Here is a 12,779-nt window from a genome sequence, read left to right as displayed (position 1 = left end):
TCAGCCTTGGGGGGTTTGTGCATGTGGTGAGGGGAAAGGAGAAGAAATAAATAAAAAGACTTTGTTTTGAAGTTCTTCAACCCAGTCATGAGCTTTTGAGTTTGCTGAACTGACCCAGAGCAAAGCTCTCGGGGCCTGCTGGCTCTAAGACCACAGTCCTGTGCCAAATGCACCGTGTTGCCTCATGGCGGTGGGCGCTCAGGCCAAGCTTGCCATTAGCATTGTGGGCCCTGCCCTGGCAGAGCTGTGCCCGGCTGGGGGAACAGCAGGCACCTCACTGCTGCTCAGAGGTGGCACAGCACCCTCCAGGAACACGGTCCATGGCGATATGACTCAGAAGGAATGGTGTGGGGCTCAGTCAGCAAACTCAAATAAAACTTCCAGTTTGGAACTGCCAAAGTTTTTTTCTTGGGTTAAGATGTCAAAGCAGATTGTTGACACACTTCCGCGTCTCTATTTTTGTCATGTACCCTCAAAGAGAGAAAGAATAGTCTTAACCCAATTTAAAGGAAAGTAAGTGTTGTACATCCACATCTTATTTCAAGGCGGGAATATGGATTTATTTGTCATTTAATTGTTTATTCAGTAGTCTCTATAAAATAAACCTCATTCTCCTTAGTATGAAAAGAGATTTTATGCCAAGACAACCCCAATTACAGTTTAGGATGTCTTGTTAATGTAAACATGCTTAATTGAAAGAATGAAGCAGGTTTTGCTGAAGTCTTTGTCCTTCTCCGGCATGGAGCATTCCTGAAGAACATCTTTAGATAGAAAGGTAACCTCCAGTCAACACAAAGTTCCTTGAAGTGCCCAGAGCAGTCCTTCCAGGCAGCTGAGCACTTGCAGATCCAATTCACCTTGGTAGGAATGAAGGACCCTCTCACACCCCCAAAATTGGGTGCTTATGGGAAAAAAAATTCAAGCGATCTCTAGTTGCTCATAACTGGACCCAGATTTTCAAAAGAGCTCTGGTACAACCTAGGTGCCAGAAGATGTGCATGAATTTTCAGGAGGACTCAGCAGAACGCCTTTTGGATAGAAAAAAATTTCAAAGATTAAAGTAAAGCTCTCCTCAAAATCTGACCTCTATGTCTTCTAATGCTTCCCATATGACTTATGTTCCCTCACTGTAGGAGGCAAACAAAACAGAAATGGGGTTCTTCATGACAACAACAGATCTTACTTCCTCTCCTGCTTGTCTTGATTTTGTCTTCAGGTTGATTACTTTCTCACTCTGTGGAGTTGCTTGTTCGTGACTTCAAATGATTTACAAAGTGTCCAGCATAAGGACTCACATGTTGAAGGTTTAGTAGTTTTCTATCAATCAGCTTGATTTGTCCTGGCAGCCCATTGGTGCCATAGCCTAATAGCTTGGATACCTTCCGGCTGACTTTTCCATCTTTCTTTCAAGCATGTGTTTTGAACTTCAAACTGTGCCCTGATCTTGTAGGGAAGAGAACATTACCTTTTTTTTTACATTTTGCCACATTTAACAGCAGCAAGGGTTTCTGAGGATTAAACACACAGGAAAGGAAATTAAGGGTTAAATCTAAGGCAGCAGTTATTGGGAAAGGTCAGAAGTTCTGGTTCTCCCAACAGCTGAGCAAAACCACAAGTGTTAGGAGGAGATCCGCTCTGAGGTCTGATGCCATCTTTCTGTCTTACCCACTGACAACCCTCAACACAAGTTGTATCACATTTTTGCTTGTCATGTAGAACAATCCTTTTTTACTTCCCTCTCCCCCACCCCCCCTTTTCCCGCTTTTTTATGTTTGTTTGTTTTTTCTTTTAGTATATTATATCAAAGTTTAGCCAATACTTGCTATGGTGTAGGTTTCCATGGTCAATAACAACAAACATGATGAGAAAATGAGCAGCTGTCCTTCCATGCCCAAGAGCAAGTGTCTGCCTAGATGCACACGAGGCTACTGGTGGGTCAGCTGGTGGGTATCACGGCTGCCAGGACCGATATGCGGTGTAGTCTCGTGTTGGCGCATAGGATGGGTAACCTTTGTTCTTCTGGTATGGTGGGTGCCGGGGTGTCATGTTCATGTAGTCACTCTGGTGGTACATATTCTTTTTGGATTTTTGCTGTGGGAGAAGGGGGAAGAGAAGTGGGAAAACTTTTCTGCAATTAGTCTGCCTCACCTGGCGCGCTCATTCATAAAGGGAGAAGAAGAAAGGGAACAGGGTTCCTTTGAGCAGAGGGCTTTTGACTGTTAATAATGGATTTGATTAATTTTCCTTCTTTGAATTAACAAATTGTCTCACCCAACTCTCATATTAACTGGCGACAGTTCTGGCCCTAGGTCCTGGTTCAGGGAAGTAGTCATATTTCTAAGGCAGCCTCAGGTTTAAATACATTTACAGAGGAATTAGAACACATGTTCTCATAAAATAATCTATGGAATTTTCCCAACCTGAATGTAGGTGTCCAGTTTATCTGCTGAGAGATTTACAGTGCTAGTTCTCCAGGTAAAGGAATGCTGCAAACCAAGGATACAAACTGATGCCTCTCACCATCAATTCTCAGCTGTGGAATGACTCAGCAGAAGCAATATAGTCTGAGAAGTGAAGGCTGTCCTCATTTATTAGGAGGAAAAAAGAAATTAGCTTAATTTGAACAGAGTAAGAGAAGGAAAAATCAGCCCAGGCTATGTGTATCATGGCTTGCCTACCATTTACAGCAGTAACACACAATGTATATGTTGTTCTGACCTTTCCTTCAAGGGGCAAAAGAATCAGAGCTGATATTAATCTTTTATCTGTCTCACTATCTGGGCTTCAAAAATCTCAGTTCTACTGTTGAATTCCTGCCATATAATGCCCCTATGAGACAAGGGAAGCATCCTCTCTTTCACAAATGGGAGCAGCAGAAGACAGGTGAAATAATTTGCCTATAATCACAGAGGAAATTTGTGGCTACAGCAGCATTTGAACCTCTGACTGCTGCAGGCTGGGCACAAGGTTAGTGGTTTTGTGTAGCTTAAGGTTTTATTGATCAGGGGCTAGGTAAAGTGCTTCCATGCTTTTTCCTTAATACTGATCATACCTTCTTTTCCAGTCTCCTTTTTACTCCTTAAGTTTCCTTCCTATGTACATAAATATTTGCGTATGCTGAAATGCACTTGTGATGCTGTGGAATTGGAGGATGTTTGTATTAGAAAATCTGATGGCTGAGTTATGCTGTACATGCAGAGTGGGGCAGTTACTGTGAAACATTTTAAGCTTTTTTAATATTAATGTCATATATATGCAAGATGTTTAACATAAGTTACATACTGCTTAAGCCATGCAATGCAGTTGATGCATGTAAATCATTAGATAAAAAACCTTTACCTGTATGTGTTTATCTCCATAATATAGCATTTTTAATTCACCTAAGAGGTAATTTTGCACAGGAGAAAGACATCTTGCTAGCATGAGCGAATGCTGGACTGTTACAGGATCAAAGACTGCTACCTTTGGAGAGGAAAGCAGTTTTCCTCCAGGGAAGGCACTGTGTGAAAATAGACAAATCTTTAGCTGCTTTCAGGAACTCAAGTGAAACAGGCTTGCCATGGCTGTCAAGTATCATATTTTAGGACCTTTTTTTACAATTCACAATGTCACCTAGGCAGCTGTATTTATATTCAGCAACACTCTAAATCCATCCACACTCTGGGTACATATTATCAGGGGAATACCACCACCAGCAGCGATAACAGCAGGTAAAAACTGATGCAGCAAACAGCACACATCGCAATGCAGCCTTGTCACTCTTGCTAGGGGCAGACACGTTAGTACCAAAGTGTGTAGCCATGAGGTACCAAACAAATATAGCAGCAAGAAAATGGTTCCAGTTGTAAATGATGGATTCAAAGCTACAGTATCTCACCAGGGCACAGCACTGTAACGCCAGCAGCTGTTTGCTGTAATCCTCTCAGCTCTCCTACGAGTCAGCCTCGACAATAAGGCACAAAGAAAGACCACTTAACCTGCCTCTGTATTTTCCTATGGCGATGCCCCATTTGATTGTTTTCCATCAGAAATAGCCATATATTGAGCAAGTGTATTTTTGTGAAACACTTAACAGATCTCAAGCTTCAGCTAGCACTGAGAGTGGCTTTCTGTATACAGGCAACATTTAACCTGTCAGGGACTCCAGGTTCTTTATAAAGGCTACCTCGTAAATGTGTTGAAAATTGCTATTTAACACCAAATATACAGGGGAAAGGCAGAGTGCAAGGAACAGAGCTCTCTAAGGTCATTGTTCAAGTCTTTCCCATGTGGTGTAAGTAGAGTAAATCAGCTCTGGGAGATCACGATCCTAAGACTTGTCTAGTAAGATGTCCTTCCGCTGCCTCTGCATCATGGCTCACTCTCTCTTTACTCCAGTAGGCAGAACTGGATGTGACCTGGGCCAGCCGACTCTCCAGAAAGATTAGAAAGCAAAAATAATGAGCCATAAGACTGTATCAGCTTTCTTAGGGTTAATGTACAGAAGCAGACGAGGGACTGCTGAGATCCCCGTGCTCCTTTTCTCTTGCAGTTGAGCTGACAGAAGTACTGGGTACTTGAGGGAATTGCTGGATAGGCACAAGACATCGGTGCAGGTGTTCTTGGGCCAACTGAGGGTTCCCTAAAGGTTGTTTTGCTGTAGGTGAGCTCCTAATGTCAGTATAGTCTCAAAGGGTTTTGCCAGGAATGCTTGTACTAGATTTCCCTGACAGGGACAACTGGCAGAGCTAGAGACACTGTGCTGGTGTTGCTGGTGTGCAGGACATTACTGTTAGCTTTAGGACTCTACTGCAGAGCTCCAGCTGCCCACCAGGAGAGCATTTGGCGTTTCAACTCATGTGGGGCATAGCGTGGGTGTGCATATATAGCTGGGGTGAAGAAGCACTGTGACCCTGAAGTGAGGGGTGTCGGTGAGTTTGTGATAAATGTGGCAAGTGTAGCCTGAGAAACGAGCTAGGAACAAAGAGCATATAGAGCAAAGGGAAACAGTAGTTTCTTACCCAATAGTTAATAAAAACTGCTGTTATTAGCATACTGTAGAAAGCAAGAACTCCAGTCACTGCCACCATAATCCACAAAGGAATTTCAGACTGAGGCTGTATTTGGATGGGTGTCTCTTTAAAGAAAAGAACAAAGAAAACTTTAAGTACATGAGAGCAAAAACCTCAATCTCTGCTTATTTACTCCTTGTTCCAATGTGCCATTTATATTAATCATCCCTTTAAGATGTCTTCTTCAGGACATCAGTTGCAAGAATATGGTTTTACCAGGCAATCCAACTTTTTTTTTTTTTTTTTTTTTTTTTTTTTTTAAGGAAACCGACTGCCTCCAGTAGTCATGTTGGGAGTGTGTAGGGAGGATAGGGAGGATACTGGTCTACAGAGATTTCCCGGCTTACCTTTCACGTGAATGATGGTCCCATTGCTCTTCTCATTGTAGACATATGGGGGTGGATACATGACCTCAATTTTGCAGAAGTAGATGTCAGTTTGGCTGGCACTCATATTCCAAAGACTGAAGATTACTTTGTCTTTATCATGAATCCCCTGGCAGTTGAATTCTTTATTTGAATTACTGCTAGTTTTGGTTATATTCCATGAAACAAAGCAAACTTCAACTGCACTGTCCGTTCCTTTGTGCAGCGAAGCTCGAAATTCCTTCCCTGTTCCATTGTATGTGTAGTTGCAGACTAGAGTTGCAGTTTTGTTAGTTACAGTGAGCAAAGGGCGCTGAGAGACTAAAATCTTGTTTTCTGGAAGGGAGGGGAGGGGAGAGAGTGAGAAAAACACTTGTTTATAAAATACAGTATGAGACTTCAGAACCACACATCTTCCCGTGCAACTCTTCTCCATATCTCCTCTCTCCTGCTGACACTCCCTACTAGGCACTACGTAACCACCAAGCTCCAGAAGCAGTTTCTCACAGGAGTTCTTGTTGCAGCAGCCCCCCTCTGTATAAATAATTATATAGTCATGAGGGGAGACTGTGAGGTCAAGAGTGTTTTTCTTCAGAGTTAGAACACTAGTACATGAAGTGGCCCATGTGATTAAGATTTAATGTCAGGGCTCAGTGGGCTACTCTGTGTGTGTGTATGTATAAGGCCACTGTAGTCCATCCTTTCCTTAGCAAGCAGATTCTCTGGGGGACATTATGGAGTGAAAATACTGTGAATTAAATGCTTAGTTTAGCAGTCAGATAAGAGAATATTATTTATGCATTTGCTTTTTAATCCAAGGAGGAGACACGAAGAGTTTGCAGGTCGAATTTGATGAACCATTTCAAGGGTTTGGACCTTGGATAATGAGCACTAAAAGCATGAATTGCTATCATTTTAATGTAAAATAAGTAATTTCTCTAGCTAGCAGCTGTAGTAGATTCTTAATCTCTCAAAGGACTCAGGAGCTGACTAATTTGACACTGCATTGGCACTTAGCACTTGAATGGCTTGCAAAAAGACACATCACACAAAGGTAAAATTCAATTTGTATTGACCGGACTGATACATAAACAGGAAATGTTTTCTGACATGTAGACCTCTGTGCTACCATCTGCCAAACAATGAAACTCTGCAAGGACTATGCAGAAAGACGACTTCTTCCAAGAAAATTCATCCTATACAAATCAGGCCCTACTTCTTAAACGATGATTCGTAAGTAAAGAGGAAGGGAGTTCTTGCCAGAACTACAGACAGCCCTTTTGTGTGTGTATATGACTGCGTAAATCTTCATGCAAGCTCAGCTCATATAGGTCTTAGTAGCCTTTTATAGATCCCTGAGAATTGCTGTGGTTGTGAGAATGACAATTGTATCTCTTGTCCTCAAAATATGCTGCAAAATTTATATTATTTCTACTTAATCCACGTGAGAGACTTAAAAAAGGCTAGTCAGGGAAATGGAGTGGGAAGCAGGCCAGAGCCAGAATGCCCAGCAACAAGAATTTCACCATGTTTAACAATATTTAGGACCAAATGGATACATTTAGTATGTTCACACCTGCACGAGAAGATGGAGTACCCCAAACTCTTGAGTAGGATACTCCTTTGGGATGAATGCGATACAGAGGGTAAAGTAAACACAGAGAGATGCATGAGATGGCCGGGACTAGTGGTAGGGTGTGGGCAGTAAAAACAACCCACGGCTAGCAGGTTCTCCAGTTACCAACCCAACCCATGAAACCACTGAAGTTCATTTTCTCACTGAAAGCCTTATTTACCAGCCCTCTCCTCTCATGAGAGCAGGAAGGTATGAGACAGGGAATGCTCTACTGCCTTGTCTTTAGCAAGGAAAGATTATAGTCCATCTTCCTTCTGTCTCTTTGTTCAAGATAGCATGGAGGGTGGAGCAGAGCTCGTCACGGCTCTGAAATTCCATGTTTTCAGGAAACCCAAACACTGTGAAACTTTGTTTTGATGAAGGATGAGTGTTTCCAGGCTTTCCAGCAGAAAGAGACGCGTATCTTGGAATCCTGATACTAAGCAGCAGATTAATAACAGACAGGGCAGGTTTCTGCTTGAGGTGCTGCCTGTGGTGAATTTTCATCGAAATGAAGACATTTCAGCAAAACACTTCAGTTTCATCGAATCAGCATTTTCCGACAAAGGCTCTCACATAGGCTTATAAGGCGTTCTAGTAAGGGGTGAGGTTTGGATTCCACCCCTTTAGATGAGGTATTTGGTCATATTATTTTGGCCAGAAAATGGATCTTTGGCCTAAATGGCAATGTGCAAGTCTAAGTCTGCGTTAGAATTGTTCTACCTTTACCACAGCAGAATTCTACACATCTCATTTGAGACAGAGTTTATTCTTCTGATTTGCACTGTAGCAGTGCCCACCACTACAACCCTGATTGTCAAAGGGACCGACTACACCTTCAGAAGAGACCTTTTCTGTCTCAGAGTTTACAACCAAAATAGGCATCCCGGAACAGACACTTGCAAAAGCATAACACTTCAGAAAAACGCTTGCTTGCTTTTCACTGTAAGTACTTAAAGAAAACTAATGTTTATTGCTCAGCCTGATCAGATTTCCGCTATGGCCAGAGGAAAGACAAAGAACACTGAAAATCTCATCACTGAGGGACCACCTTAAAATGTTATTCTGATTCATCTGCAGACCCCTATGATTTACCCCCACCTTCTGCTGTTGTTAGCTAATCTGAATTCCTGATGTTTAGTACATAGCTTCATGCCTTGAGCTCCACTATTTAACTACAGCTTTGGACTATTTATGTCCCTGCCATGGTATTGTGCTAATTGGCAAACAGTCTCTTTTGATACACCCACCTAAAAAAATAAGTTCCTTTAACTTATTTCCACCTCTTGGATTTATGGTCCAGTCTGTTAGCCTCGGCATGCAGGCTGGATGTTGATAACCCAGCCCCATACTGCTGATGTTAGGATGCAGGCTGGCCGAGCAGTGAGAAAATGTTTATTTATGGATCATTAAATGAAGGCTGCTCCTACATGATTTAAGCTAAGCACCCAAATCCATTTTCAGAAAGTGGGTCTACTAGTTCAGATCTAAATTGATGGAGGGAGATCTTTTGGTTTTCATTTATAGGAACTAATTAGCACCACATGAATTGGCTGGACTGCGATGCCAGCAGGGACAAGGCAGGCTTACCCCACAGGCATGTTAGACAGACCTTGTTCTCATCCTCCTCCTCCGGGCTTGGATTTTCTTTCAATTGAAGGAAGTCAATCATGCCAAAATGTGTATTAGTTTCATGGAGAAAACAGAGTAAGGCCAAACATCCTTTACTTCACTTGTGATCTGAATAGGATTTGATTATATTCTTAGTAGGATCTGGACCATTCTGAGCAAACATGGGCTGAGGCTGCTTTTGCCTTCACAGAGGCAGTTTTTCTTGTAAGTGTCGCTTTGGGTTTGTTAAAATGGTGAAACTCTGAAACATTTAGTATGTGTTTCCATTAGTGTATGCTTTCCCCTAAATAGGGTTATGATTGCCATTTCCAGAGCTGTGTTCAGTCATGCTGCATAGTAATAAATATCTGTATCTTGGCCTTACCCAGCCAAGAAAATGGCAGTTATGAAAAATCATTGTCTACAGTTTCAAAAGGCTGTGAAGTCTAAAAATGTAAAATCATTTAAGTCAGTTTGCACAGGCTGCAAGGTCTCTCAGAATCTTAGGATTTATATGCAATAGTGTGTAAGGTCTCTAAACATTTGTTAAACTTTTTATACCTTATTTGTCATGCTAGACATTTGTTAAAATCACATGTGAAGGTTTTTTGCATCATGAAAAAAAAAGCCATCCATATATAATATCCATAAAATACTGACTCTCTAATCATGGACCCCTGATGCAAGCAAAACTTCATTGAAGTTTTGTTTTCTTTCTTTCTTATTTGCCAAGAAAGTGAAATAGAGACGACAAAGTACGGAAAATAACTATTTTGAAGGGGTTTTTTTTCCAGAACTTTCCATGAATCATCATCAGCTATTGGAAAAAATATTCTGCTAAAAATATTTTGTGCTCTCCTTTCTTTCTTTTCTATGCCAGTTGACTTCAAGAAGCTATTTGCCAGAGCAAGGAATCTGGGATAAGTTGGGATTTCTATAAGCACAATGAGGAAATGGCTCACTTAAGTCCCTGGAGGAACAGGGGAAAACCTGAAGGGAGTTTATTTAATCCACAAACAGAAAGCCACACATCTATGTTACAAACAAAGCTCTTCCATTTTTGCTGCTGCTGATCTGTTGTTCAATCACCTTTACTCTTCTTTCCCAGGTACAAGGGTCTTTCTCTTTTACTTTGGTTTTATGTCACCCAGCTGTGTGCCTAATGTGCAGCTGGAGGGATCTGCCCCTTCTAGCCGTTACAGACGTGCTTTCTGCTAGTCTTTCCTACTTCAGTGTGAGTACTGCAGGAAGCATAGTACTACATAAAGCCCAGGTGACACTCTTACTTTAATCAAACTCTGTGCGAGCACAGGGGTTTTTCTTGTCAGTTTGTGAAATTTTTTTATTTTTTTTTAAAAAACAAGAATTTTTTGATGTCATCCTAATCTCAGCTAACCATAAACCGTCTGCATTCTGGTAACCTTAGTGGGCTAGAGGTTGATTTTTAACACCCAGAGACCATAAGCCAGAAGGTTATGCGCGTAGTAAAAAGATGAGGTAATTTGTGGTATGCTGCAGTGGGAACCCACTTATATTACTTATTTCACAAAATACATGGGGCAGGCAACTTGATCGTTGCTTCTCTGACAGACCATAGCAAGGTAATTATTTTGCCAACAAAAAGGTGGGGAAGACAAACTTTGTAAATGTTAGTGTTCATGCAAAAGGGAAATGAACAAACTGATCTTTAAGTCCCTTTCCGTGACTCAGACTCAACCTGCAGCGCTCGCTGGTAGTCTAACAACAGCAGAATGGGACAAATTCTGTTGTCTTCCCCAAAACAAAACACCTGAGGGCTATACTACACTTTGTGTCTTGAGGAAATCCTGCAGGGTTTTGACCTGCCTTAATGTTTTCCATGTACTAAGGATCAGTCATCTCAATCAAAATGAAGAGAAGAGGTGGAGAAAAGGTACGGGTAAAAGATGAGAGCCCTGAGAAGCAAGTGACCTCATGTGCTTCTCTTCAAGCAGTTGAATAGTCTCAGTGAAGCTATTAAGTCCTTCATGCAAAACCAGCGTTTAAATGTCTGTAGAGTCATGGCATAACCCTTGTGTCTGATAACCACACACTGTATTTTATTTTGTTGCAATTCAAAGGAGTTGCTTAAAAGCTGTACACACCTCATGGAAATGTTTTTAAAACTGTTAACCCATGGCTGACACTTATCCCCTCCTGGGGATCAGTGCCTTCTCTGACAACCCAGGGGCCCACTGTGGAAATAATTATGATATTGCAAACACAGAATTATAAACGTGGGCAAAGGACAAGGAAGAGAAAGCCTATGATCGCTTAAAGAAATGTAGATCATGGTGTCATGCAAATTACAATGCCTTCACTGAGGAAAAGAATTATAGAAAAATTAGGCAGAAATAAGGAAAATAGATTCAATAATATCTCTCATATTAGAAAAAGAAACTCTTTGAAGATGTTCTATATGTGAAAAGTTTTGTACTGGAAAACAGACTTTTTTTCCTCTCTGTAAAATACAAAACACTGATATTTGGAGAAGACCCAATAACAACAGTTCACAGGCCAGCGGTTTGAAAAATTATCTGTTTTAAGATTATCCTAGAAAAAGCCCTCATCCCTTGCTTTGCTTTGCATTTTGTCGTACTCCTTGGAAAGACGTGTTAGCTCTGGACATATGAACACTGCATCAGCAAGACAACACCCAGGCAAAATACCCTCAGCCACATCAACTGAAGGTTCGGAAAGATTCACTAAGACTCAGGATTTCAAAATCACAAACAGACATTTTTTGTTGTTGAAGATCTTTTCAGAAAGAAGCTAGGTATCTAGTAAGTATCAATAAACTACTAAACCATGCAAAATTCAGAAACTCAGCAATTCCCATCCTCCCCTCTTTGAGCTCAGTAAGCAACTCTGCTTTTGGTCCTTTTATTTGCTAGTCCTGTGAAGATGTGAGTGGGCTCAGCTCTGCAGCCCATCACACCGAGCCAGGCCGTGGTGGGACCTGGAGCTTTGCACAGGGGACTTGGGGGTGGTGGAGAGGCTGCCCCAAGAGAGGCACTGGCACCAGGTCTGCTCAGCCCCCCTCCCCCCCGAGAGAAGGAACTTGTGAGCAAAATTTGTAAAGGCTGGGGGGAAAAGGTGAAATAAACCCTCTGCTATCTGTGCATGCAATTTCCAAATGCATCTAAAGAGGAGTCAAATTCAAAGAAAGCTCTTGGGTTTTATCTTGGAGGGATACTTGTGGCAGGATAAAAATCAGCCTCTTAGTTATATCAAGTCGATCCATGTGCAGTCTTAGCAGCATGCTCTGTCTCTCCCCTTTCATCCAAACACAGAATAATTTGTGCAAAATCAATTCAAAGCTAGACCAGACCTTCTCCCTCCTGATGATCAAAGTGAGGAAAAGCAGTGGAAAGGATTGAAATGTGGGGGGGTTTTGTTACCTGTTACATCAGCAGTGGGGATGAAGCAGAGCACCACGAGGATCCCCAGGAGCATGGTGCTAATGGTGGGCCCGACGCCTTGTCCCCACCCCCTGCAGGAACTGCCACGTCTCCCAGGTCCCTGCAGGCACCAGCCTTCCTTCCCCATGGGGCCAGGCTGCACCCTCGGCTCCTCACACAACTTCTCTCCTCCTCCCTCTGCAGCACATGACGCGCAGCCAAGTGAAACCACTGTAATGGCAATGCTTGAACAGGAAGTAAAATTGTTTGATGACTTTAGCCTTAGGAAGTCGCTTCTGCAAAGCTCAGTAACTCCTAAAAGGTAGTGGAAGCTCGCCTTTCGAAATAGAGACTCTCGTCCCTGTACTGCAAGACGTGTGCTTGTGTTTGGGGCTCTGCAGGGTTGCTCCTATCAGGGAGAAATGGACTTCCCTACAGGTACCGCGCCGTTTCTTTACCAAGAGTAGGTACAGACGTACCCTGTTCCCATCATCATGGTAGACGCAAACAGCAGCTTCCAAGTTCCTGGTGGCCAAACCCGACCCCTCAGAAAGTTGTGTGCTCAGGAAGCTCCATCTCTCCTCACTCCTAGGAGCAGAAACTTTTCTCTCTTGGCCTGCCAGCTTGCTTCTGCCTCCCTTCCCAGCCCCTGGGAATGCTGACGTAGTTTGGCAGTAGATTTTCTATGTTTGGTAATTTTCATTTTTCTGCAACTGCT

The 12,779-nt window shown here is 42.4% G+C and overlaps 1 protein-coding gene across 2 annotated transcripts; it reads right to left on the bottom strand.

Annotated features, from left to right (window-relative positions):
• Positions 1-226: 226 nt before the first annotated feature.
• CD28 (CD28 molecule) lies at positions 227-12,251 on the bottom strand. Of its 2 annotated transcripts, none has more exons than XM_063341353.1 (4): positions 12,062-12,251; positions 5,399-5,752; positions 5,001-5,116; positions 227-2,123 (listed from the first exon to the last, which is right to left on the bottom strand). In XM_063341353.1, the coding sequence occupies exons 1-4, from the start codon at positions 12,207-12,209 to the stop codon at positions 2,049-2,051; spliced, it is 693 nt and encodes a 230-aa protein (XP_063197423.1). In that variant the 5' UTR covers positions 12,210-12,251; the 3' UTR covers positions 227-2,048. The 2 variants fall into 2 exon arrangements, with proteins under 2 accessions (XP_063197423.1, XP_063197422.1); XM_063341352.1 differs by having other exon boundaries at positions 227-2,091.
• Positions 12,252-12,779: the final 528 nt, after the last annotated feature.

The sequence above is a fragment of the Chroicocephalus ridibundus genome, chromosome 7 (genome assembly GCF_963924245.1).
Source record: "Chroicocephalus ridibundus chromosome 7, bChrRid1.1, whole genome shotgun sequence".
In the NCBI taxonomy this organism is placed as follows: domain Eukaryota; kingdom Metazoa; phylum Chordata; class Aves; order Charadriiformes; family Laridae; genus Chroicocephalus; species Chroicocephalus ridibundus.
The sequence above is the reverse complement of the archived record's forward strand: the minus strand, read 5'-3'. Positions and strand labels throughout refer to the sequence as shown.

Coding starts and splice junctions, on each gene's coding strand:
- CD28 (XM_063341352.1), bottom strand. CDS start 12,209: ATGGGGAAGGAAGGCTGGTGCCTGCAGGGACCTGGGAGACGTGGCAGT. Junction 5,753..12,061: donor CCCCACTGCTGATGTAACAG/GTAACAAAACCC, acceptor CCTCCCTTCCAG/AAAACAAGATTTTAGTCTCT. Junction 2,092..5,000: donor CAGTTTTTATTAACTATTGG/GTAAGAAACTAC, acceptor CTTCTCCCACAG/CAAAAATCCAAAAAGAATAT.